Source organism: Notolabrus celidotus, chromosome 13, assembly GCF_009762535.1.
Source record: "Notolabrus celidotus isolate fNotCel1 chromosome 13, fNotCel1.pri, whole genome shotgun sequence".
Taxonomy (NCBI): domain Eukaryota; kingdom Metazoa; phylum Chordata; class Actinopteri; order Labriformes; family Labridae; genus Notolabrus; species Notolabrus celidotus.
The window spans coordinates 1018155-1043410 of NC_048284.1; the positions used below are offsets into that span (position 1 = coordinate 1018155).

At 45.5% G+C, this 25256-nt stretch overlaps 3 protein-coding genes across 7 annotated transcripts in view; 1 reads left to right on the forward strand and 2 right to left on the reverse strand.

Annotated features, from left to right (window-relative positions):
* Nucleotides 1-11819, forward strand: part of ppp4r4 (protein phosphatase 4, regulatory subunit 4) — a 16513-nt gene extending 4694 nt beyond the window's left edge. Inside the window, exons 3-25 of one of the 2 annotated variants that reach the window (XM_034699359.1) lie at nt 682-784; nt 902-1049; nt 1954-2027; nt 3148-3254; nt 3378-3485; nt 3568-3689; nt 3770-3892; nt 4094-4236; nt 4445-4564; nt 4793-4870; nt 6306-6389; nt 6507-6680; nt 6780-6885; nt 8142-8289; nt 8387-8531; nt 8659-8697; nt 8800-8871; nt 8948-9011; nt 9104-9181; nt 9269-9359; nt 10317-10378; nt 10479-10965; nt 11553-11819. In XM_034699359.1, coding sequence (XP_034555250.1) covers nt 682-784; nt 902-1049; nt 1954-2027; nt 3148-3254; nt 3378-3485; nt 3568-3689; nt 3770-3892; nt 4094-4236; nt 4445-4564; nt 4793-4870; nt 6306-6389; nt 6507-6680; nt 6780-6885; nt 8142-8289; nt 8387-8531; nt 8659-8697; nt 8800-8871; nt 8948-9011; nt 9104-9181; nt 9269-9359; nt 10317-10378; nt 10479-10965; nt 11553-11598 — 2722 coding nt within the window. In that variant the 3' untranslated portion in view covers nt 11599-11819. The remainder of the gene's footprint in view (nt 1-681; nt 785-901; nt 1050-1953; nt 2028-3147; nt 3255-3377; nt 3486-3567; nt 3690-3769; nt 3893-4093; nt 4237-4444; nt 4565-4792; nt 4871-6305; nt 6390-6506; nt 6681-6779; nt 6886-8141; nt 8290-8386; nt 8532-8658; nt 8698-8799; nt 8872-8947; nt 9012-9103; nt 9182-9268; nt 9360-10316; nt 10379-10478; nt 10966-11552) is intronic. The other variant, XM_034699360.1, reaches the window with a different exon arrangement.
* Nucleotides 11718-19970, reverse strand: serpina10a (serpin peptidase inhibitor, clade A (alpha-1 antiproteinase, antitrypsin), member 10a). Of its 4 annotated transcripts, XM_034699364.1 has the most exons (7): nt 19839-19956; nt 19400-19473; nt 16625-16921; nt 16245-16538; nt 15646-15919; nt 15360-15507; nt 11718-13737 (listed from the first exon to the last, which is right to left on the reverse strand). In XM_034699364.1, the coding sequence occupies exons 3-7, from the start codon at nt 16905-16907 to the stop codon at nt 13549-13551; spliced, it is 1188 nt and encodes a 395-aa protein (XP_034555255.1). In that variant the 5' UTR covers nt 16908-16921; nt 19400-19473; nt 19839-19956; the 3' UTR covers nt 11718-13548. The 4 variants fall into 4 exon arrangements, with proteins under 4 accessions (XP_034555255.1, XP_034555254.1, XP_034555256.1 ...); XM_034699363.1 differs by lacking the exon at nt 19400-19473 and having other exon boundaries at nt 16625-16924; nt 19839-19970; XM_034699365.1 differs by lacking the exon at nt 19400-19473 and having other exon boundaries at nt 19839-19940.
* Nucleotides 19971-21796: 1826 nt separating this feature from the next.
* xrcc3 (X-ray repair complementing defective repair in Chinese hamster cells 3) lies at nt 21797-25216 on the reverse strand. The gene is made up of 7 exons (XM_034699358.1): nt 24948-25216; nt 23518-23649; nt 23124-23321; nt 22765-22919; nt 22312-22524; nt 22186-22223; nt 21797-22086 (listed from the first exon to the last, which is right to left on the reverse strand). The coding sequence occupies exons 1-7, from the start codon at nt 25000-25002 to the stop codon at nt 21873-21875; spliced, it is 1005 nt and encodes a 334-aa protein (XP_034555249.1). The 5' UTR covers nt 25003-25216; the 3' UTR covers nt 21797-21872.
* Between the last annotated feature and the right edge of the window lie 40 nt (nt 25217-25256).

Below are 25256 nucleotides of genomic sequence, written 5' to 3' on the forward strand. Positions count from 1 at the left end.
GACACTGGAGGGTATATCCTTGACTCTGGATCCTGGAGGGTAGTTCCCGAACTGTTGATATTGTAAAACTTGGGCTGTAGATCCTGGAGGGTAGTTCTTGTAATGTAGACCCTTGAGGGTAGATCCTAGACTATGGATCCCGGTGGGTAGATCCTACACTGTGGATCCATGTGGGTAGATCCTAGATTGTTGATCCTGGAGAGGGTATATGCTGGACTTTGGATCCTGAAAGTTAAAAATTGATCCTGGAGGGTAGATCTTTGGTTGTGAATCCTGGACTGTTGATCCTGGAGGGTAGATCTTGAGCTGTGGATCCTGGAGGGGAGACCTTGGGCTGTGGATCCTGGAGGGGAGACCTTGGGCTGTGGATCCTGGACTGTTAATTCTGAAGTATGGACCTTGGGCTGTGAATCCTGGAGGGTAGATCTTGGGCTGTGGATCCTGGAGGGTAGATTCTGGACTTAAGTTCTTGGAGGGTAGATCCTGAACTGGGGAGATAACTCACCACAAACAATGTGAATGTCCTGACGGCAGAATGTTGAGGGTCTTGCAGTACCTGGACCTGAATGAAGGTGTCAGGTTTTGTAGTCCTGTTGGGTTCAGTTCTGGGTCCTGTTTTATGTATTATGAAAAGTCTCTCACCTGAACAGGGACTCACCTTGTCCCCTCTGTGGTCCTCAGTGTGGGTCAGGAGGTGCAGAGAGCGAGCGTCATCAGTAACCTGCCGATCCTCGTCCGCCAGAATCCGGCTGAGACGTTTCGTCGGGTTGTTCCGAAGGTCCGGGTACGTACGCAGTGACATCATCCGTCAGTATGTAGTCCCTGACGGTCCTGGACCGGTTGAAGTTAGTCCCAGGTGTGCTGGAGCTGATGTCTTGATCAGGTGTGTCCCTCTCTGTAGGAGGTCCTGAACGGAGCAGGAGCCGAAATCCAGCTCGCAGCAGCAGCCTCCTTTTTAACCATCCTGCAGGATGACATCATCCTGATCCACACCCACACCTACTCCATCCTGAAGACCGTCCTGCTGCACCTTAATCACAGGGACACAGGTAACACCACCTTAATCACAGAGACATAGGTAACACCACCTTAATCACAGAGACACAGGTAACACCATCTTAATCACAGGGACACAGGTAACACCACCTTAATCACAGAGACACAGGTAACACCACCTTAATCACAGAGACACAGGTAACACCATCTTAATCACAGGGACACAGGTAACACCACCTTAATCACAGAGACACAGGTAACACCACCTTAATCACAGAGACACAGAGACACAGGTAACACCACCTTAATCACAGAGACACAGAGACACAGGTAACACCACCTTAATCACAGGGACACAGGTAACACCACCTTAATCACAGAGACACAGGTAACACCACCTTAATCACAGAGACACAGAGACACAGGTAACACCACCTTAATCACAGGGACACAGGTAACACCACCTTAATCACAGGGACACAGGTAACACCACCTTAATCACAGGGACACAGGTAACACCACCTTAATCACAGGGACACAGGTAACACCACCTTAATCACAGAGACACAGGTAACACCACCTTAATCACAGAGACACAGAGACACAGGTAACACCACCTTAATCACAGAGACACAGAGACACAGGTAACACCACCTTAATCACAGGGACACAGGTAACACCACCTTAATCACAGGGACACAGGTAACACCACCTTAATCACAGAGACACAGGTAACACCACCTTAATCACAGAGACACAGGTAACACCACCTTAATCACAGGGACACAGGTAACACCACCTTAATCACAGAGACACAGGTAACACCACCTTAATCACAGAGACACAGGTAACACCACCTTAATCACAGGGACACAGGTAACACCACCTTAATCACAGAGACACAGGTAGACTCAGGTGGAGTGGTCTTGATGTTGACATGTTTATGTTTGTTGACAGTGGTGAGTAACGCCTGGTTGGAAACGTTGCTGTCAGCCATCAACTCTCTCCCCAAAGAGACCATCAAACAAGAGGTACATTCTGTCTCTACCTGTCTCTATCACTTCCTGTTTCTTTATCTGTCCTTGTACCCGTCTATATATCCCTACCTGTCTCGCCACCTGTCTGTCTACCTCTCATCTCCTTGTCTCTCCACCCATCTGTCTACCTGTCTCTCTACATGTCTGTCTACCTGTCTCCCCCGTTTGTCTGCCTGTCTGTCTGCCTGTCTCTCTACCTGTCTGTCTACCTGTCTCTCTACATGTCTGTCTACCTGTCTCCCCCGTTCGTCTGCCTGTCTGTCTACCTGTCTCTCTACATGTCTGTCTACCTGTCTCCCCCGTTTGTCTGCCTGTCTGTCTGCCTGTCTCTCTACCTGTCTGTCTACCTGTCTCCCCCGTTCGTCTGCCTGTCTGTCTACCTGTCTCTCTACATGTCTGTCTACCTGTCTCCCCCGTTTGTCTGCCTGTCTGTCTACCTGTCTCTCTACATGTCTGTCTACCTGTCTCCCCCGTTTGTCTACATGTCTGTCTACCTGTCTCCCCCGTTTGTCTGCCTGTCTGTCTACCTGTCTCTCCACCCATCTGTCTACCTGTCTCTCCACCCATCTGTCTACCTGTCTCTCTACATGTCTGTCTACCTGTCTCCCCCGTTTGTCTGCCTGTCTGTCTACCTGTCTGTCTACCTGTCTCTCTACATGTCTGTCTACCTGTCTCCCCCGTTTGTCTGCCTGTCTGTCTACCTGTCTGTCTACCTGTCTCTCTACATGTCTGTCTACTTGTCTCCCCCGTTTGTCTGCCTGTCTGTCTACCTGTCTCTCTCCTGTTGTATCCCTTGGCTAGTCTTGTTGTCTCTGAAGCTGTTAGATTACCTGTCTCTCTTCACCTGTCTTTGAACTATTTTACCTGTCTACCTTCATTCTTTAGCCCCCTGAACCTGTCTGTCTCTGAACCTGTCTGTCTCTGAACCTGTCTGTGTCTCTGAACCTGTCTGTCTCTGAACCTGTCTGTCTCCCCCGGCGCCTCCACTCTGTAACCATCGTTACCTGTCTTTCCCTCTGTATCATCCTGTCTATCTGCTCAAGGATTCAGGTGTGTAACTCTGTTTACCTGTCTCTCTCTCTCTCTTTGTCTGCTCCTGTCTGTCTCTCTGCAGGTACTGAACCCTCTCCTCTATCAACCCCAGCTGTCTCACTCTCTTCAGGCTCGTCTGTCCAGCTGCAGAATCTTAGGGAAGATCGCCAGCAAGTTTGATTCTCACCTGTGAGTGTACTAATATGTTGATCTCTCCTGAAGGACGGTCGGTCTTCAGTCTCAGGTCTCAGAGCTCAGGTGTCTCACCTGCTCAGGTGTCTCAGGTGTGATTGGTCTGTTCTCTGTGATCAGGGTGAAGAAGGAGCTGCTGCCTCTGGTCCGCTCTCTGTGTCAGGACATGGAGTTCGAGGTGCGAGCCTGTATGTGCCGTCAGCTGGAGAGCATCGCCCGGGCGACAGGGTAAACACCATCAGACTGTTCCCTGAACCGAGCCTATCAAACATCCGGCTGCTCTCTGATGTTCTTTGTGTTCTTCCTTCAGGGTGGACGACACCAAGACCGAGCTGCTCCCCGAGCTGTTGGAACTCACTGATGATGAGGAGAGCAACGTCCGCCTCGCCGCCTTCGACACCATCATCAACCTGATGGAGATGATGGACAGCGGTGAGTTCTCAGAGAGCCGTCGTCGGTAAAGTAGAGAAGTTAAATTCAGACCATGGACTGAAAGCCGTCCCCTCTCTTAGATGACCGAGTCCACGTCGTGGTCCCCTTGGTGATGTCAGTGTGCGATACGGCGACACAGGCGGACGATGCCGTCCTGGTTTCTCTGTCGTTCCAGTTTGGGAAGCTCTGCAGTGGACTGGAAGGTGAGACTCAGCTCTCATACCTCCCAGTAGAGATACCCAAGCTGCATCAACAGGTCTTGTCACCAAGTCCTTGTTTGACGAGTTCTCTCAGCAGGAAGTCAAACGTGTTCTCAGACGTCGTTCCTGTCACAGGGTCAGTTTGTGTTCTCAGATGCTCCGTGTCTGTATGTGGACCTCTGACAGGCTGCTGTTGTGTTGCAGGCTCTCTCTCAGACGAGCAGAAAGGCCGGCTGCTGCTGAGGTTTAAGGAGTTGAGTGTCGCTGGTCTGCACACTGAGGGGAACCAGACTGAGGGCAACACCGAGTCTACCCTGATCCGCTGTAACTGCTGCTACAACCTGCCTGTAAACACAGAGAGAGACACTCAGAGACAAGAGTTTGGTTCTTACTCTGTAATCCTGCAGATGCATGATGTCACTTCCTGTTTTCTCTCTCTCTCTCTCTCTCTCTCTCTCTCTCTCTCTCTCTCTCTCTCTCTCTCTCTCTCTCTCTCTCTCTCTCTCTCTCTCTCTCTCTCTCTCTCTCTCTCTCTCTCTCTCTCTCTCTCTCCAGGCCATGGTGGTGTTTGCTGATCCGGCTCACTTCCTGTCAGAGATTTACTCGTCTTTCTCCAGTCTTTGTTGTGACCCCGAGGTCAGCGTTCGACGGAGTGCTGCAGCCACTTTCCACCAGGTCAGAACATCTCCCCCAGAAACAAACCCTCCCCCCCCCCCCCCGATTTATTCCACAGCAGTGCAAAGTGTGTCCTCAAGGTGGCGCCAGAGAGCAGATTGTGGGATTATTAAAGACGAAAGTTTCATCATCTGTGGAGCAGAGTTGTTATTTGATTGTAGATTTGAAGACTCTCAGACTAAAACAAGCTCCCCTGATCTCACATCATGCCCCGCCCCTTCCTGTCAGGTGGTGAAGCTGCTTGGTTCAGACGCCCACCTGGTCCACAAGGAGCTCCTGGCTCTGCTGCAGGACGACTCCCTGGAGGTGAGAGTTCACACCTGTTCCAGTGATCAGAGAGTGTTTGAAATACTGTGTCGTAGTTTTTCATCCTCATTCTGTCAGATTTATACTCGTAGAGGTGGACACACGCTGCTCTGCTCTCCATCACAGACACGTTTTAGACCAGAAGAACTTTACCCCTGAACTACGTGCGTTTCGACCGGTGGACCCAGGGTCTAAATTTAGTTCAGGGGTAGATAATCTCCCCCCTAAAAAGCCCCTGCTAGGGGGGTAGTACTTTTCAAAGGTCCTGGGACTTTCAGGGGGCGGGGCCTGCAATGCTGAACGTGTCTGAGTGGTAGATTAACCGCAGTGTTTTTATTAAGCTGGGATTCTCTTGATTTAGCAGCTTGTAACAGTAGTCTTCTCTCAGCCCACTGTGAATGCGTCTCTCCTCCCGGTGTTCCGCTTTTAAAAGTGACCCTGTAAACTGGAGACCTTCAGCTGAACGTGTCAGTGTTTGTGGAGTTTACACAGCTGTTGAAACACAGAGGGAGTTCCTGGGAATGCAAACTAGTTTAGTTTTATTAAGATTTCAAAATATCCTCATCAGATATTTAATGATGGTCTAAAGACGTTTATGAGGGATGCATCCGGCTGAGAGTCTCCAGTTAACAGGGTCGCCGTTTAAACCAAAACACCGGCCGATCTCTGCGATCACGGCTTTTTGAGTTCAAAAGGATTTTAAAGCCGTGTTGAAACGTCTTTGCTACTCGCACTTATCTCCTCTCACGTGTTGATTCATTCATTGCTTTTTCCATGTTTTTAACCGCAGACGCAAAATTTTCAATTTTTCATGTTTTTCTGCTTTTGGAGCACAATTTCAAATTTGAGGAAAATTCATTTTTTCGACAGGCTCAGTGTCAACTTTTTTTTCATTTTTTTTTTTTTTTAATTTTTTTTTTCAAAATTTTTTTTTTCAAAATTTTTTTTTTCAAATTTTTTATTTCAAATTTTTTTTTGGAACATTTTTTTCAAAAAAAAAATTTCCCAAAAAAATTTTGTCAATTTTTTTTTTTTTCAAAACATTTTTTTTCAAATTTTTCCAAAACCATTCATAGTCATTGTTTTTTCTATCTGTGATGAATGGCATTCCTCTTTGTGTTACTGCCCTCTACTGGTCTGGTGGTGTAGTGCAGTTATTTTTTTCCCTCCATATGTCACTGGCCTGATTTACACAATCTACCCGGGACTTCAGCCCGCGGTCCAAACGCAGACAACAATGGGGACCAGGAACCTTTTAGTTCAGGGGAAAGTAGTTCTGGGGGCTAAAAGACCCTGGAATTCTTGGTCAAAATGCACCTATACAGACAGTTTTTAGAGCTGGTCATACAGACAGGTTTTATAGAGCTGGTAGCTTCATGTGGTGTGTGTGTGTGAGTGTGTTGGTGCTAAAGCTGTCCTTGTTTTTGATGCCGAGGTGTTGGACGCTCTGATGAATCACCTTGAGGAAACTCTGGAGGCTGTTCTTTCCAGAGGCGAAAACCTGACGCTGGACAACAAGGTGGGTCTGCGAGTCTGCAGCACTTTGTTCTATCTCTTTTCCTTGGTACTCTCTAAACTCTCCTCTCTCCTCTCTCCTCTCTTCTCTCTGCTGGCTCTCTCTCTCTCTTCTGATCAGCTCCCAGAGCTGCTGGCGGCTTTGCTGTTAGCGGAGCAGAAGGTTGGCTGCTCCCTGCGTTGGCGGCTGCACGAGAAGCTGCTGCAGCGTTACAGCTACCTGGCCAGACTGCTTCCTGGAGAAGTGCTGCACCAGAGCTTCTCCCCTCGCATCTTCATCATCCTCACCACCAATGTTAGCACCACAGCACACAACACAACACAGCACACTAGATGATCTCAGGTGAAACAATCAGGCAGGTAACTCCCTCTCTGCTTCTTGTTGTTGTTGTAGAAAGTGTTGCCCGTTCAGAGGGAGGCCGCTCGGACGTTCTGCACGTTCCTACGCTACAACCGCAAACAGGAGCAGCGTCAGGAGATGATGGAGCGGCTGATCCAAGGTCAGAATACTCTAATCTTATGTCCTGTCACAGGTGACCAGTGCTTCTTTGAGTGCAGAAGATGTAGCACCGATCGGACAGCAGACAGACACGTGAGCGCTTCAAGTGCTCGGTGTTCCTGCGAGTTCTGAACGCCTCAAGTTGAAAATAAGATTCTAAAGATTGGGGTCTTGTTCGTGAGTGGGGGTAAGATGGAGCGTGAGATCGACAGGTGGATTGGTGCAGCGTCAGCAGTGATGCTGGTGTGGCAACGGACCGGCATGGTGAAGAGGGAGCTGAGCCGGAAGGCAAAGCTCTCAATATACCAGTCAGTCTACGTCCCAACCCTCACCTATGATCATGAGCTGTGGGTCATGAACGAAAGGATAAGATCTCGGATACAAGCAGCTGAGAGGAGTTTCCTCTGAAGGGTGTCTGGGCTCAGCCTGAGAGACAGGGTCAGGAGCTCGGACATCCGGAGGGAGCTCGGAGTAGAGCTGCTGCACATTAGTGATGTGTCATGATCAAAAGCTGCGGCTCTGAGAGTCGATGCTTTATAGTGGATCAGAAGAGCCGGCTCACATCTAGAGAGAGCCGGCTCCCAGTTTGTTCCTTTCCCTGCTTAGCTCTCTCAGTGCTCAGCCCCAGCTCTGCTCACAGCAGAACTTTGTTTTCACATGTGAGGATATAGGATACAGGTGATGGAGGGGAGGCTGTGTATCGTGGCTTCATCTGTTCCTTCTGAGAGGGTTAGGGTTAGGGTTCTTCTCAAAGACCGGGCAAATACTCACTGAGAGGAGAAACCGGATCAGACCATCAAAGCTGAGGCATCTGATTTTTCTCAATGCCAACCTGAGGACATTAATAATGTTTGATCTAGTTTGGTTCTGGTTCTGTTTGCTTGAGTTTGGTTCTGGTTCTGATTCTGTTGGTTTGAGTTGGTTCTGGTTCTGGTTCGGTTCTGGTTCGGTTTGCTTGAATTTGGTTCTGGTTCTGTTTGCTTAAATTTAGTCCTAGTTCTAACCCTAACCCTAACCTTAATCATAACCCGAACCCTAACCCTAACCATAACCCTCGACCCTCCCTACCCCCCACCTGCTGTCCGGCTCCTCCACTGCTGTCCCACTAATCCCTCGACTCCGACTGACCCTGTGACTCGGGCTTAGCCTTTGTTCCACAGACTGAACTGAGGGGCTCTTTGGAGTTCATGTCCCAGTAATTCAAGGTCCCTTAAGGTCTGTGGTCACTCACAGTTATCTTCTGGTACTGATCCTCAGATCTCGCTCAGGGGCGGAGCTACTGGAACCGCCTGAGGTTCCTGGACGTCTGTGAAACGGCCACCGAGATCTTCTCCAGGAAATACTTCAACAAACACTTTCTGATCCCGGCGCTGGAGCTGGTCCACGACCCTGTCGCCAACGTCAGGTAGCTCCCTCAGTGCGTTGTCATTGTGAGACGGGTTAAACGTCCCTCTCTGTGTCCCACGTCTGTTCATCCCTCGTTCTTCTCACCCGTCCGTCAGGTACAAGCTCTGCCAGCTGTTACCCAGACTCCGCTCATCCCTCCATCTGCCGACTGACAAACAGCTGCTGCAGCAACTGGACTTCTGCGTCCAGAAACTGCTCTGCAGAGAGAAGGACAAGGACGTGGTCGCCACCATCCGCAAGGTAACACCGTCACCTGAGACCAGTCCTGACCTGGTGCAGGTCCAGCATTAATGTAGTCAAGAGGTACCATTCATGGCTTGCTGTCAGGAGACTTTGTGTGATGACTTGTGTCCATGATGTCTTTCAGACGGTGCTGGAACTGGACAAAGTGGACCTCACGGAGCCTGTGAGCCCCTTGTTTTCATGAAGGACTAACATGTGATATAAAGAACCGCTGAGGTGTCTGAGTCCTCTCTGTAACCTCCTGTGCTTTGTTTTGTTTCTGCAGTTTCACAAAAGGCAGGAGAGGGATTTACTGGACCAGAAGAAGGAGAAGGAAGAGACTCTGCTGCTGGAGATGGTGAGTCTGAGCCTGCAGGATCGTCTTAGGTCTGACACCCTTTGTTTGGTTTTAACGTCGAGTCGTCTGTCGGCAGGAACAGCTGGAGCGCCAGCAGGCCGATGGGAAACTGAACTCTGAGAAACACACAGAGAGGAAACGTGAGCACACTTTACTCCTGCTGAGGAGGCGGAGCTTTCAGAAGCAGAATTCATGAGTTTCTGCTGTCCTGAAACGTGTTTTTCTTTGACAGGAAGGGACAGCAAGACCAGTCTATCCGCCACCAAATCCATGTCCGTGTCTTCATCCGGAGCCACCTTCTCCTCCTCTGGTAAGACTAACGTATGATGACGATACGATGATGATCTGTTGTGAACTCTGAGGTCTCTGATGATGACGATGGTTCTTCCTCTCACAGGTAAAGAGATGAGGAAGGCCAAACTGTCCAGGAGTCGATCCCTCAGCAGTCAGCCCACGTCGTCCAAAGCTGCCAACGCAGAGAGACCTCTGTAAGCTCTCCACACCCGCCTCACTTTACAGATCCTAGAGACTGTTTCCAGGGTCTGAGTGTGAACCCTGATCCACCACAGGACGGTCTTCAGACGCTGCTCTGGACCTCTGTGGACACTGAGGCCAACACTTGATACCGTATTAGGTCACTGTAGACCAGCTGTGGTCATGTGGACCTGGGTTAGAGTCGTGTTGGACTTTCTGTCCTTGGAGTCCTTTGACTTTTGGACCACCAGCTCTCTAAAACCTTGTAATGAGCTCTGGTTTAGGGACCGATTGAGCTGCATGAAGTTAAGAGTCCAGCAGCAGGATCCTGATTCCCCCGGCCCCTTCCACCAAGTCAGTTCCAGGGCCAGTGCCTAATCTGGAACCAGTTTTTTGTGTTTCGTCCACTAGGACTCTGGTCCTAAACCAGAAAACACGGTTCCAGAGTAGCACGAACTCCTTGGAGGTGGTGTTATCGGGAATGGGGCTCTCTTGGAAAAGCAAGCTGGTTCTTGGGAGGTTTTCAAGTACCCCTTTTCCAGTATTGAGCCCTGGTGCTAGTGCTAGTTCAGAGGTGGTGCAACTTGAGAACTCTGGAATGTTTGTTTCTGGTTTAGGCCCAGTTCTTGGTGGTTGAATCACAAAGAACTGGTTCCAGATAAGGCACCTGCTCCAAACCAGCCCTGGAACTGACTTGATGGGGAAGGGGAGACATTGAGACATGCTTCAGATCTCAGCTGTCATGCATCCCTTGTTCTCTGCTGACCTCTAGTGGTGCTATTGAGATTACAGTAACTTCTCCTGATGGAGGATCGTCTTTAGTTTGCTTTAATCAGACATGGACTGATCTGCTCCTCCTCGTACTCTCCCGTCCCCGTGTGGTCTAGTCTCAGGTGCAGCTCAAGACTTGATGAAGTTGCTGTTTTGAACCCGAATGTTCCAGTGATCTTTGTTTTGGATCTGTGTTGCAGGAAAGTGAAAGATCTGAGCGGCACATCTGGAACCGGGAAGTCCTCCATGCTATCAGCTAAAGGTACTTCCTCCTTTCACGCACCCTCTCACCTGCAGGTCCGCCTCAGTCAGGAGACCGCCTCGTGTGATCTTTGAAATTTAAACAGCGTTTGTGTTTCCAGACGACTCCTTCAGGACCGCCCACTTCAGCATGGCAACCCAGTCCACCTCCTCCATGCCGGTTCTGATCCGCAGCAACACCACCAGCCTCCTAGACAGGGCCAGTACACTAGACCATAGAAGTAGTACCATGGACCACAGGACTGGCACTCTAGACCAGAGAGATCATAGAACCAATATACTGGACCACAGAACCGGTACTTTGGACCACAGAACCAGTACTTTGGACCACAGGACCAGTACTTTGGACCACAGGACCAGTACTTTGGACCACAGGACCAGTAACATGGACCACAGAAATAATGTGATGGACCACAGGACCAGTTCCATTGACCAGAGAGACTACAGAACCGGTACCTTAGACCAGAGAGACCATAAAACCAGTGCTATGGACCAGAGAGAGCACAGGACCAGTACCTTGGACCAGCGCAGTAAAACGATGGACCGGGGCTGCGGAATGAAGGACAGCCAGTCCAGGAAGCTGACGATGTGAGTTAAGACAAGTGCCCGAGGTAGATCTGTTTGTGTTGGGAACCCCTTTGGTTTCCACACTCTAGACCAGGTGCAAAAGGTACCTGGACCAAGTTCTGATCCCAGGAAACCCCTTTGTGAATCCCTCTACCCCCTTAGGGTTTAAAAACCATTAAAGACCAGATTTTTGTTGGGATTCTACACTTAGTTTTGTTAGCTTAGCACCAGGTTTAGCACTCCGTTATCTGTGGTTATAATAGCACTGTTTGGTATGGTTAGCTTAGCATCAAGTTAAGCACTGTTTGGTATGGTTAGCTTAGCATGAAGTTCAGCACTGTTTGGTATGGTTAGCTTAGCATCAAGTTAAGCACTATATATACTTGTTTTAGCACCATGTTAGCCTTGGTAATTTAGCATCACGTTAAGCACTATGGTTTAGTTTGTATAGCACTGTTTATCCTTGTTAGCTTAGCATCAGGTTAGCACTCTGTATAGCCTTGTAAGTTTAGCGCCCTGTTAGCTCTACCTTTAATTTATTCTGTGTAAGATTTTTGGTTCTGGATTATTAAAAACAATCTGTGCTTTTCTAATTCTCTCATTCACAGAAACAGGAAGTCGAACTCTTTCAGCGTCCAATCAGCACGAGACTGAGGATGACGTCATTCTAAAGCTACCGGGGCCATCACCCAATCAGCAGTCATCTTCAGAGTACTAGGATGAATGCTGAACGTTACCCAGAATGCACCAGACAGTAACTAACAGAGACACACTGTTTGTAACCACTGAGCTGCTTTTATTTTGAAAACTCTGTACTGTAACGATCTGTTCCTGTCGCCTGATTGGCTCAGTAAAATCCACACCTACTAACTCAAGCTGTGTGTTCTTGGTTGTGGTTTTATCTCCCCATGTGTGATTGGTTAGTTTACAATCAATGAAGCCTCAACACCCGACAAACTTTCTGTGTGTTGATTGGTTGCAATATGTGATGTCACCGTGGTGTTTGATGACATCACGTGTCAGTTTGATGAGCTACAAAGGTCAAACATCAGAATCCATCAACGTAGGTTTAACATTGAAGGTTTACTGGAGCAGTACAGACATGTGTTATAGTGCATTAATTTAAAGACATGTTTACAGTCATGGAAAACAATAACATAAATACTATCAAACAATATTATTTAATCAACACTAAGAAACCAGAATATAACAATATTATCAAACGCTATCAAACCAATACGTATCAATAAAACAAACACGAACATGCTAACGTTTAGCAAACATACTGCAGCGGAGGGTAATGTGATTCAGTTTATTATTCACGTCTTATAAAGCTCTTAATACATGTTACCGTTAGCTAACTGTAGCCTCTAATATCTGTTAATGTTGTAAATGACATGCTAACATTAGCGGATTATAGCATTTAATATCTGTTAATGTTTCAATAACAAATACTCACGTTAGCTTCCTGCAGCCTGTACATGTTCAGGTTTTTAACGTGAGGCTGATGGAGGTCAGATTACACGGGACGCATTAAGAAGACGGGCTGATGATGGCGCCGATGGACAGTCAGAGCGGCGTCTCGGTTCTAAAGGTCCATCCTAATGGAAGCATCAAAGTCTGACTTCTTAATTGACCGCCATGTTGTTTTGCTTCAAAATATTAAGGGACGATCTCAAACTTATATTGTGTTGTTGTTTTTTTAGGGCGGTAATAATAAATGTTTTTATGTAGGGACAATTAAATAAAAAGTGTATTTTTAATTTATGGAATGCATTCAGACTAAATCAAAATTACTTTTTTAATTTATTTATTAATTTATGGAAAGGTGTCAAATTAAAAAAAAAAATTAAATCTTAAAAAAAAGTTTTTTTATTTGTTTATTTATGGAAATTTCTATCATTTTATTTAATTATGGGCCGTTTTTTATTTATGGAACGCACTCAGGCTAAATGTTATTTTTTTTATGTTTAAAACATTCTCAAAATTAATGTTTTCATTTATTTATTAATTTATGGAAAGCTCTCAAACATTTTTTTTTATAATTTTTGGAAGGTTTTAAACAAAACAATCTTTATTTATTTATTTATGGAAAATTCTGATATTTTATTTATTTATTTATGGGCCGCTCTAAAACTAAAAGTTGTTTTTTATTTATTAATGGAATGCTCTGAAACGTAATTTTAATTTTTAAATTTAAGGTTATAAAACATGTTTTTAATTTTGTTTATTTATGGAAAGTTTTGACAATTTTTCCTTTTGATGTATCCATGGGCAGCTCTCAATTTTATGAATGAAACTCAAACTTAATGTTTTTTTCCTTAGTTAAATTTTTTAACGTTCTTAAACTAAATGTTGTTTATTTGTTATTATGTAACATTTTAAAACCATATTTTCTTAACATTTGTTGATTTATGAACGTTTCAATGTTTTTATTTACTTTTTGTTGTCGTGTCATCGTCTCAGGACTTCTCAGAGTACCTCAGGGTCTCGAGCCTCAGGTTGAACGTGGCGAGGCGCCATGAACACTGATAAGAGCAGATCTGAACAGGTGTGACAGGAGACACAGGTGGGAGGGGCTAAGTGACCCGGCAGGTAAACATTTTATTTCTTAGTGGGGTCGGTCACTCGGCCCATGAACAACACGCTGCTGCTCGTCTGTTGGTAGATGACGAAGAGGAAGGGTCTGTTTATCGTCAGCCGAGGAGGAAGAGTGGAGAACGCATTGACTCCGCCCCCAGCGGTGATGTCATCAGTGCTCTCGTCCACTGTCATGACGGACTTATGATAAACCTGAAAACAAAGACGATCGTGAAATTACGATCAAAGAAAGGTCGTCACCGTGGAAACAAGCAAGAGGTGATACAAACAGGAAATAAAGACAGGTGAACAAGAGAAGAGGTGAACAGATGAACAGGTGGACAGGTGAGCAGGTGGACAGGTAGACAGGTGAACAGGTAGACAGGTGAACAGGTCAACAAGTGAACAGGTAGACAGGTGAACAGGTAGACAGGTAGACAGGTAGACAGGTAGACAGGTGAACAGGTAGACAGGTAGACAGGTGGACAGGTAGACAGGTGGACAGGTGAACAGGTAGACAGGTACACAGGTGGACAGGTAGACAGGTGGACAGGTAGACAGGTGAACAGGTGGACGGGTAGACAGGTGGACAGGTAGACAGGTGGACAGGTAGACAGGTGAACAGGTGGACGGGTAGACAGGTGAACAGGTGAACAGGTAGACAGGTGAACAGGTGAACAAGTGAACAGGTAGACAGGTGAACAGGTCAACAAGTGAACAGGTAGACAGGTGAACAGGTAGATAGGTAGACAGGTGGACAGGTAGATAGGTAGACAGGTGGACAGGTAGACAGGTAGACAGGTGGACAGGTAGACAGGTAGACAAGTTGACAGGTAGACAGGTGGACAGGTAGACAGGTGGACAGTTGGACAGGTAGACAGGTGGATGGGTAGACAGGTGAACAGGTAGACAGGTGAACAGGTGAACAAGTGAACAGGTAGACAGGTGAACAGGTAGACAGGTAGACAGGTGGACAGGTAGACAGGTAGACAGGTGGACAGGTAGACAGGTGGACAGTTGGACAGGTAGACAGGTGGATGGGTAGACAGGTGAACAGGTAGACAGGTGAACAGGTGAACAAGTGAACAGGTAGACAGGTGAACAGGAGAAGAGGTAAACAGGTGAACAGGTGAACAGGAGAAGAGGTAAACAGGTGAACAGGTATACAGGAGAAGAGGTGAACAGGAGAGGAGGTGAACAGGTAAGATAGTTGAACAGATACCCAGATGTACAGAAGATTTGAAAGGTAAACGAGTGAACAGGTGAACAGGTGGACAGGTAGACAGGTGAACAGGTGAACAAGTGAACAGGTAGACAGGTGAACAGGTGAACAGGTAAACAGGTAAACAGGTGAACAGGTGAACAGGTAACATAGTTGAACAGATACCCAGATGTACAGAAGATTTGAAAGGTAAACGAGTGAACAGGTGAACAGGTAAATGAGTGAAAGGGTAAACCGTCAGACGTGAAGAAGTGTAGAGGTGTACAGCTGGACAGGTAAACAGATCCACTTGTTTATCTGTTTACCTGCCCACCTGTCCCCTTCTTCTTGTTCACCTGTTTATTAATCTGTTTAATTTAAAGTGTAGAATTGAAATCCTGACATGATGTTTATGATCATAATTAAAGCCTTTCCTCATCTCTGTCTCGTTACCTGCTCAGGTGAATTGCCCACCTGTACGGTATAACCAGGTTATAAGCAGGTGTTGTTCCCTCGTTAGGGTAATTGTGTACCTGTTCATTTTTTAGAATTAATAACCAGGTGTGTTAAAATGATTTGTTGATGTGTACTGTACAATCACTCTGTCCTTTCTGTCCTGTGTTTAAACACTCACCTGTGTGAGTTTGAGTCCTGTAGTTTCCCCGATGTTGATGATGTCGGCGTCGTCCTGGAACACCTGAGTGATGTTGAGAATCCGCAGGGCGTCCCTCAGAGTGTAAGAACGCTCCAACAGGAAGCGAGGAAGCTGCACCTCCAACTTCCTGTTACAAAATAAAACAAAAAAAATGGTGTAAAAAAAAATACAACTACATAAAAGTGCGCTTCATTTTGAGACAGTATAGAGAAAAAAGGAAGGAAAGAGGAAATAAGGAAGCAGGAAAGGAAACAAGGTGTCTCACGTCTTCTTAAGCTGTCTGATCCACGCCCGGATCTTCTCCCCGTTCACTTCCTCTTCCACCGCCGTGATGTCGATTCCTTCGTCAGGCAGCACAACCAACATGGCCGCCCCGTCGTTCATCGGCAGCTTCAACACGCCGGCCTTCAGAGCGCGGTCGTACGCCAGGAAGAACTTATCCGCCTGGAACATCATGGGAACTATGGCAACGTGATATTTGTCCACGTAGAAACGCTCGTCCTGAGTGAGGGAGGCGTTGAAGGATGGACTGAAGCGGACTGAAACATGAAGAGGGAAACTTTATTAACAACGTTAGCATTACATCACACAGAGAAACTTTATTAACAACGTTAGCATTACATCACACAGAGAAACTTTATTAACAACGTTAGCATTACATCACACAGAGAATCTTTATTAACAACGCTAGCATTACATCACACAGAGAAACTTTATTAACAATGCTAGCATTACATCACACAGAGAAACTTTATTAACAATGCTAGCATTACATCACACAGAGAAACTTTATTAACAACGCTAGCATTACATCACATCGCACCCTAACCCTAACCCGGTTCAGACCTGATTGGTGATACTTACTCTGATAGGAGGCGGCGGTGGCGAGCAGCAGCTGGGTCTGGGGATCCAGGCTGGTCACCAGCTCCTGGATCTGGTCTCCGGTGTTGTCCTGGACCCAGCGGTTGATGGTGTCGGTGGCTTCCTGAGGCACCGTGTAGTCCACACTCAGAGAGTTTCCCCCAAAATTGGTCTGGACCTGCTCCAGGTAGGATGGCGATACCTTGAGGCTCTGGGCTGGGAAGACAGCCATGCCCTGCATCAGGTTCATGGACAAGCTCCCTTGGAGGACCAGGTTCCTTAAACTCTGGACAAGCTCTGGGAGAGGCAGAGACAGAGCTCACAGTGTGAAACCAAAATATGACAGCATGAAGCCCTCCCCTGACCCCTGACCCCTGACCTACCAGGGAGGCTTTGAGGGTCCAGTCCGTTAAGACTCAGTCCCCGCAGCAGCTGGTCCTGAGTTGACCCGCTGGTGGCACCTAGCAGCGCCGACAGTCCGGTGGCCAGCGTGAACGGACACAGGAAGACGTTGTCGTCCGTGCGGCTGGAGACGGATCGGTACAATCGCGCAGCAAAGTCTGCGTTTCGATTTGCCAGATCCTGCAGCGAGGGGTCGACAGTCTGAGAGGACGCCAAACTCACCAAGACAAGGCCGACCAATGAGAGAAGGGTAGAGCGCGTCATGGTCGCAGTGCCCCCTGCTGGAGGAAAAGCTGATGTTAACAGAGTGATCAACACACTCAGCCTGTTAACAGATGTTAGCATGGTAGCAGATGTTATCAGGTGTTGTTGGGGCAGCGGCTGATTTCTGCTGAGGGGCTCTCAGAGCTGGATTCTGATTGGCCGACAGTTTCTTTAATACATTCAGAAGAAAATCCTGAATTTGTATCTTTTTGTCGCAATCAAGCGGCAACCTCCGGGCTAAAAATATGAGTCCAATGTGGAAGTGCTAAAAACTGCAGTTCATCGAGTGTCCACTTGAGGCTGGCTGCAGAAACACAGGAAGCCACATTCACACCAATTCACAGAGCCGATCTTTACAGCAGAAATAAACATGTTTACAGCCTGGTTCAAAAAACAAGTGGAGTCTGGATAGCTCATTTCTCGATCGGCACACACTGTGAGGGGGTGAATTTTTTTCTAAAGTGCAATTTCAAAGATATTGAGATTACGAGTCTTCCAATGAGAGGCACAGCTGACTAGATTGACAGGAGGCTCAAAGCCCGCCTCTTTACGTCACGACGATTGGCCTCAAAACAGCGCTTCAGAATCAGATGGGTGACGTCATGGAGACTATGTCCATTATTTATACAGTCTATGGTAGGAACAAGCAGCGGCATGCAAGATGACAAAACAAGCAACATTGAAGATCCAGAAACTGCAGTTCCTGGAGTGTCCACTAGAGCAGGGGTTCTCAAACGTTTTGGGGACAGGGACCCCTTACAGGTGAGAACATTTTCCAAGGACCCCCTCATAATTGTAACATAGATTAAGCACATGCTTACAACCATTTGCACTCTTAAGGCTGATTTATACTTCTGCGTCTCCCCTACGCAGCAGGGGCTGACGCGGACATGAGCCCCTCATACTTCTGCGTCGATGTGTCCGTGTCGCGCAGCAATTCTCCTCCGAAACGCTTGAGGGCAGTGTGGTCTCTCTGATAGCCGGTCGCCTGCTTCCGGTCCCGCTACGATCTCTGTTTACTTTTCCACAGAGTTTCAGAGCGTGTTCTGTTAATCTACAGCTGATACATGTTGCTGTTTATCATACAGACATGATTACATGAAGAAGAGAGAGGAGGAGATGAAATACACGGCCGATGTGTGGCCGATGTCCGGGGTCCCGGAAGTGCTGTGAATGCGGGAAAGACAAAGCCGTCGAGCGGACCAATCACAGAGCTTGCGGTCCGCGTCGGCTCTACGCGTAGTTACATTTTGGAGGAGGTGCACGTCAGCTACGTGCGTAGGCCTCTGCGTAGGTACGGGAGCTACGCGGACCTACGGCGTAGGCTACGCCGTCGAGTCGACGCAGAAGTATAAATCAGCCTTTAGATGCCCTTGGAACTATTTGTATTTTAAAACTTATCAGTCTTAATTCTTCGGACCTGTTCCATAGTGATAAACAGAAAACACTTCACTATGTGTGTTTTCTGGCGGATGTGTTCCTCGTTCTTTAGCTGGAAAAAGTCTTTAGTTTTGTTCTCATATTCCGGGTGATCAGATGTCACTTTAGCTTGGCTGGCTTCATAGCTTTGTTCGCTAGCACCTGAAGACACTTGATGCATTTTGGTCTCCTGTCACTGTTCTCAATAAAATCAAACTCTATATACCTGTCGTCATATTTTCTTAATTTAGCTAGCTTGGGCTTAGCATCACTTGACGATGTGAACTGATTTAGACATGGCTCCACGCTCACGAGGTAGTAAGCAAAGCTAAGTAGTAGCAGGAACAGTTGTGACCGGAGTGAAGTGTGAATGAGTGATACGTGACAGATTGATGCGAGTGTCACAATCATATCAGTTCCTGTTGGCCCAAAGTTAACTACTAAGCCCCTTTAAATTAAAATTTTAATGTAATTTTTAATATATTTCTAATTTTCCTTTTCTTTTCTGTTTTATTATATTTGTCATTTTAATTGTGTTCTTTTATGCCTGTCTGAATGTCTCCAATGCTTTTAATGTGTTAATGTAAAGCACATTGAGTTGCCCTCGTGTTTGAAATGCACTATACAAATAAAGCTGCCTTGCCTTGCCTTGCCTAGGGTGGGAGTAATGGGCACAACATGCTGGTTTCATTGGCGCAAATGGTCCTCATCTGTATATATGCTGTTTTTAATGACACAGCAGAATTTTATCATTTATTAGAAATGTATTCAAATTATTTCACGGACCCCCCACGCTATGGTTCCCCCAGGGGTCCCAGGACCCCACTTTGAGAACCACTGCACTAGAGGCTGCCTCCGAAAGTGAGTCAGTCCCCATAGAGCCCCATGTTAAAATGTTACAGCAGAAATAAACATGCTTACAGCCTGGGACAGAAACTATTCACATCAACTTTGCAGGGCAGAATTTTTATATTATTTATTACATAATTATACATAATTACAGGTATGTGTAATTAGGGGCGTGGCCTCTTTAAGTGACAGGTGGGAGATGCTAGCTGTCTGCTAGGCGTCACCTCAGCTAATGTAGTCCCTGAGCTGAACCTCTTTGTGGTGCTGGAGCCTTGTGGAGCCTTGTGGAGCCTTGTTCCTATAAGCATCAGACACATTAACTGTATTACTGAGCACTTAATATCGATCAGACTTAATGACGTCACACCCCATCAGCTGTGTGCACACACACTTCTTCAATATCTGATCAGTTCTATCAAACAGCAGGCTTTAGTTAGAGAGATGATCAGTCTGGATCCATCACTAAACCTAAAACACACACTGTCCCTGTGTTCCTGTCTGCAGAGGGAGACCTCCATCAGTCCCAGACATAGACTGTGGGTCCCAGCTCATCATTAGGTAACACATATTTAAATAATCGATGACAAACAGTGAAGATGATCTGCTTATCAACAAACACTCCACCTAAAGACAGACACAGAGATAAACACAGAAACAACAAACCTGTTTCTGCTCTGTTGTGTTTTTCTGCTCTCTAGCTTTGGAAGCTGCGCATCCCCGATCACACCCAGAATAACACACCCATCACTTCCGGTCACGGCTTTCAAAACAAGAGACGTCATCCTCAGCACGCAGCTGCAAGAGACCGGAAGTCCTGATGACGATTTAATACAAATATGTTTTATCTCTAAATATTTGATCAGTGTTTATTTAATTACATGTAGGGAAAAAATTTATTGATTTAGGATCGGTTTATTATATTAACTTAAATCGGAATAAAAAAATATTCAATACAAAAAATTCTATAAATCTATCTTAATTTATACAATCCAATTAGATGGAAGGAGTACCAACAATTATGTTAAATTTAATTTATACACAACATTTATTTTTATCACTGTAATCACTTATTCAAAAGCTTAAATAGCAGCATGTTAGCTTAATACGGCGACACACTGAGGAGTTAATGTTTCATAAATAATCTAAATAAACATAAGTAAGAAATTATATGTTATTATGAAAAAATAATTATTTTCAAAAGACTGTTAAAAAACGATTGTTCTATAAATTTAATGACAAAGCCAACAAAATGTATAACACATTAAAAGTTAATCTCCTCAAACTGACCCCAGTTTATATAAACACTTTTACATAAATATTTAACTTCCTAAATATACTTATATAATATATTAATACTAAATACTAAATTATTTAAATACTAAAAAATTCACTGTTTACCTTTTAAATATGTTTAACTTCAATGTTTAACTCTTGAAATAATAATAATAATAATAATAATAATAATAATAATAATAATAATAATGATGATGATTTTATTTGTAGAGAACTTTTCAAAACCGAGTTACAAAGTGCTTTACATGGGCAGCAAAATAAAACAGGCAGTTAATAAAAACACACAAGTCAGGATAAAGAAATAAAACATTTTAAAAGATATAAAATTTCCCTAACAGAACTCTAAAGGCATACAATTATTCTGATTATATATATATATATGATTTTAAGATATGTTTATCTTTTACCTCTTTAATTTTAATTGCTAATAACTTTTTAATAATTGTTCATTTATAGGCTCTTGTTTGCTTTATATATTTCTTTTGCACTTTGTCTACTCTGTTACTGTGACACTTGAATTTCCCCGTTGCGGGATGAGTAAAGGAATCTCTTATCTTATCTCTTAAAACATATTTCTTAAGACGGTTAAAATAAAATAAAAAAATTCAGATAAAATCCGGGAAGGCTCTGCAATAACCCTAACCTTTATAAAATTAATATTCAACCTTAATCTTAACCTTTATTGAACTAATGTTATATTTAAATGTTCTGTTTTTATAATAATGTTATACTTAAATATTAGTCTATTTATTAAATATTAAACTTCAATGTTGACCTTTTAAATTAATATTATATACTATAAACTAAAGTATATAAACTATACGTCAAAGTAAATATTTTTAATAAATGCTACACTTCTGATGAATGTTTTAATAAATGTTAAACAAACCACAATCTAAATTCAGAGCAAACAGCAGCTTGACTTTTGGTTTTATTTTGAAAGCAGCTTTTCGACACATCCGCTGCTTCTCTCTGGTCACACCGCGCAGGCGCAGAGAGAGGAGGCTGACGGTCTGTTGCTGTTAAAGGCCAGCAGGGGCGCTGCAGCGGACCTCAACATGAACATGAATATAAAATATAAAGAATTGATTTAGGATCGGTTTATGCCATTAAATTAAATCGGAATAAAAAAATATTTAATACAAAAAATTCTATAAATATATCTTAATTTATGTAGTCCAATTAAATGGAAGGAGTACCAACAATTATGATACATTTAATTGATACACTACATTTATTTTCATCACTGTAATCACTTGAATAGCAGCATGTGTTAGCTTAATATGGCAGCACACTGAGGAGTTATAATCTAAATAAACAGAGGGAGGTAAAAGCTTTACTGTATCACTTTATTATAAACATCTCTTTGATCCATATTTACACTCATTAAAGGGTCTGTGGGTTTCAGGTCTGGACTCCTCGGACCCCCTCCCTCCAGACGGCTGCATCTCGTCCGTCCCGGGCCAGGTGAGGAGCAAACACCACCTCCAGCCTGCGGAGGGCGCTGCACTGTTCGCCACGGGAAACTGTCCCTTGGAGACGCCGCATCATCAGCCGAACCATCACCTGATTGGCCCAGGCCAAACCTAGAGCAGGTGAGACGCTGGAGGACTGAGGGCTGAACCAAGAGGTCAAATATTTTAAAACATTAATCCTGAATAAAAACAAAAAACAAAAACATGATAAATAAATATTTTATTTTTAAATATTTTTTTACCCCAAACTGTTGTCTGAGTCGCTGAAAACATCCGTCACCTGAAACAACAAAAAACAGACTTGGTGTGTTACCTGTGTGTGTATGTGTGTGTGTGTGTGTGTGTGTGTGTGTGTGTGTGTGTGTTACCTGGTTGACACACAGCACAGGTGTGTTGTGCTCTTGGCTCAGGTGATGTAGTTTGGAGGAGAAGCTGATGAGCTGTTTGTGTCTCTCCAGCCAATCAGACGCCTGGAACTCTGACCTGAACAAGGCCGCCACCGAGTCGACCACCAGGAGGCGGGCCTTCCCCCTAGTGAGGAGGAGGGGCACGCGCCGGGTCACACACACCTGCAGCGACTCCTAGAGGTAGACACAGGTAAAGACAGGTGAGACTTTTATTGGTTCAGGTGATTGTTTGTCCTCTGATTGGTTACTGATCATTAACAGTCACATTATTGATTAGTGGTCACATGAAACCCTTTTCGACCAAGGCTGTTTCAGGATCGGTTCGTGTTTCCACTGTGAGAGGAAAACCAGTTCCAGAGCACCAGTCCGGAAATACAACCCGGTTCACGTTGGTCTTAAAGAGGTTTCCCTCACCAGGTCTGCGGCGTGTTCGATGTAGATGTTGTTGCTGAACTCGATGGTATCGATCAACGATTGAGGGACGTCTGAGCGCAGACTCGGCTGCTCTCTGATCAGCTGCTGCAGGCGGCGACTCGGGAACGTGTCCTCAGTGCTGATAAACACGGCTCCTACAGAACACACAGAACCATCAGAACCAGAAGTTCCTATTCCAGCAGGACTTTTAATCAAATGATAAACATGGAAGAGTTGGTGAGCACATCATTGTTTTTAAGTCTTGTCTTTGAGTTTACCATCTTTGCAGCGCACTGAATTTCTGCAGTACAGACCGGATTAATCATTATTGATAACTGGTGCATGATTCCTTCACTGACCTGAGTCCAGCCCCCCCTGCTGGACGGGGTATTGTACTGACAGGCAGAGCTGCAGAGCCAGCTGAGTCTTCCCTGCTCCACTCTCTCCTGACAGCTCAGTGACGCCCCCCACAGGCAGACCCCCCCTCAGCAGCTCATCCAGCACCGGGCAGCCCAAACTGAGTCTGAGAGAGGGCTGTTCGTCACGAAGCGCCAGGGCTAAACACACACACACACACACACACACACACACACACACACACACACACACACACACACACACACACACACACCACACACACACACACACACACACACACACACACACACAAACACACACACACACACACAAACATGGTTATTCACGCTGTGGCATAACTCTGAGGCATCAAATCAGACTTCTTCCTGCTCTGACCTGTGATTGGACGTTGTCGTCTGCAGGCATTTGCAGCGGCTCTGAGCAGCTGCTGGACCTCTGAGCGGGACAGACCGAGTGTGTGCAGATCCTGACCCGAACACAACACGTCCCTGGCTGTGCGCAGGTCGGCTGGATGACATAAAACACAACATGTAACCACAGAAACAACAAAAACAATCCCAACACGGTCTCAGCAGATGTGTGTCTCACATGAGTCTGGTCCTGCTGGAGGTTTCTGCCTGTTAAAGGAAGTTTGTCCTCTCCACTGTACAGTCTAGCCCTGCTCTTATCAATCAATCAATCTTTATTTATAAAGCACCAAATCACAACAAAACTTCTACTCAGACTCTTTCCAAACAGAGCCGGTCTAGACCGGACTCTATGTTCTATTATTAACAAAGACCCAACATCAAGACCGGATCAGATCCAGTCCCATTTTCCAGACAGGACTCAGTCTGATCTCATCTTAATCCACCATGAGCAGAGCACTTTGCAGCATTTAGCAAGTTACAGTGCAAGGACAAACTTCCTTTAACAGGCAGAAACCTCCAGCAGGACCAGACTCATGTTAGACACACATCTGCTGAGACCGTGTTGGAGAGAGGGATAGAGGGAGATGAAGAGAGAGAGAGAGAGATGATAGTGGGGAGACGGATAGTAGTAGTTGTAGCAGCTGGAGTCTGGCACGTCCACAGCAGCAGAGATCCAGAGGAACCTACGAGACAAGGGAGCTCAGGGACTCCAGAAAGGTCTAAGAAAAGAGAGAAGAGAGGGAGACCAGAAGAAAGAAAAAGAGGAGAAGAAATGGGGAAGGAATGACAGAAGGAAAGGACAGGATGAGAAAAGAAGACAGAAAGGATGAAGAAACATGAAAAGAACAAAGAGATAAAGAATAAAAAGGATAAAAGAAAAAAGAAGGAAAGAAAGAAAGAAAGAAAGAAAGAAAGAAAGAAAGAAAGAAAGAAAGAAAGAAAGAAAGAAAGAAAGAAAGAAAGAAAGAAAGAAAGAAAGAAAGAAAGAAAGAAAGAAAGAAAGAAAGAAAGAAAGAAAGAAAGAAAGAAAGAAAGAAAGAAGAAAGAAAGAAAGAAAGACCCAAAAAAGGAATCTACAGCAGAGATCCAGAGGAACCTACGAGACAAGGGAGCTCAGGGACTCCAGAAAGGTCTATGGTTAGTAACTTTAATGGGACAGGAAGAGTTAAAGTGAGAGACAGGCAGAGAGAGGAGAGAGAGGGAAAGACAGGATCCCAGTGTGTCCGTCTAAGCCTATATCAGTCTGCAGGAAACAGGCAGAAACCTCCAGCAGGACCAGACTCATGTTAGACACACATCTGCAGAGACAGTGTTGGAGAGAGAGGGATGAACAGTCTCTAAATAAAGTGTTAAACATGCTCTTCAGTAAAGCTGTAATGATGTTTGGTGGTCTACCTCTCCTCAGGGCGGCTCTGATCCGAGGGTTCAGCTCCAGCTGATCGCAGTCCATCCCCCCACCGAGGACATGCTGTCCGGAGCCCCGCGGTGACCTCAGACTGATCCACTCCCTCAGGAACAAGTCTTAAATGAATGCCTGTCTCGGTCTGTGATCCAGTAAACTGTGATCTATCTGAAATCTGTCGGACTGACTTCACTCACTCAAACACCCGCCACAACATAACACGTCATCATGAGGCGCCGGTTGAGCCCATGACGCGTCAGAGTGAGTGTTAACGGTCCTTATCTAAATGTTCAGTAAGGACA

Excerpts from the sequence above, each read along its gene's own strand:
- serpina10a (XM_034699363.1), bottom strand. The coding sequence starts at position 16,907 with ATGACGCGCTCTACCCTTCTCTCATTGGTCGGCCTTGTCTTGGTGAGT. Across the intron at positions 15,920-16,244 it reads CACCGCCGCCTCCTATCAGA|TCCGCTTCAGTCCATCCTTC; the intron begins GTAAGTATCACC and ends TTCATGTTTCAG. Across the intron at positions 13,738-15,359 it reads CAGGACTCAAACTCACACAG|GTTTATCATAAGTCCGTCAT; the intron begins GTGAGTGTTTAA and ends CTTTGTTTTCAG.
- xrcc3 (XM_034699358.1), bottom strand. The coding sequence starts at position 25,002 with ATGGACTGCGATCAGCTGGAGCTGAACCCTCGGATCAGAGCCGCCCTG. Across the intron at positions 23,322-23,517 it reads ACGACAACGTCCAATCACAG|CCCTGGCGCTTCGTGACGAA; the intron begins GTCAGAGCAGGA and ends GTGTGTGTTTAG. Across the intron at positions 22,525-22,764 it reads TCGAACACGCCGCAGACCTG|GAGTCGCTGCAGGTGTGTGT; the intron begins GTGAGGGAAACC and ends GTCTACCTCTAG.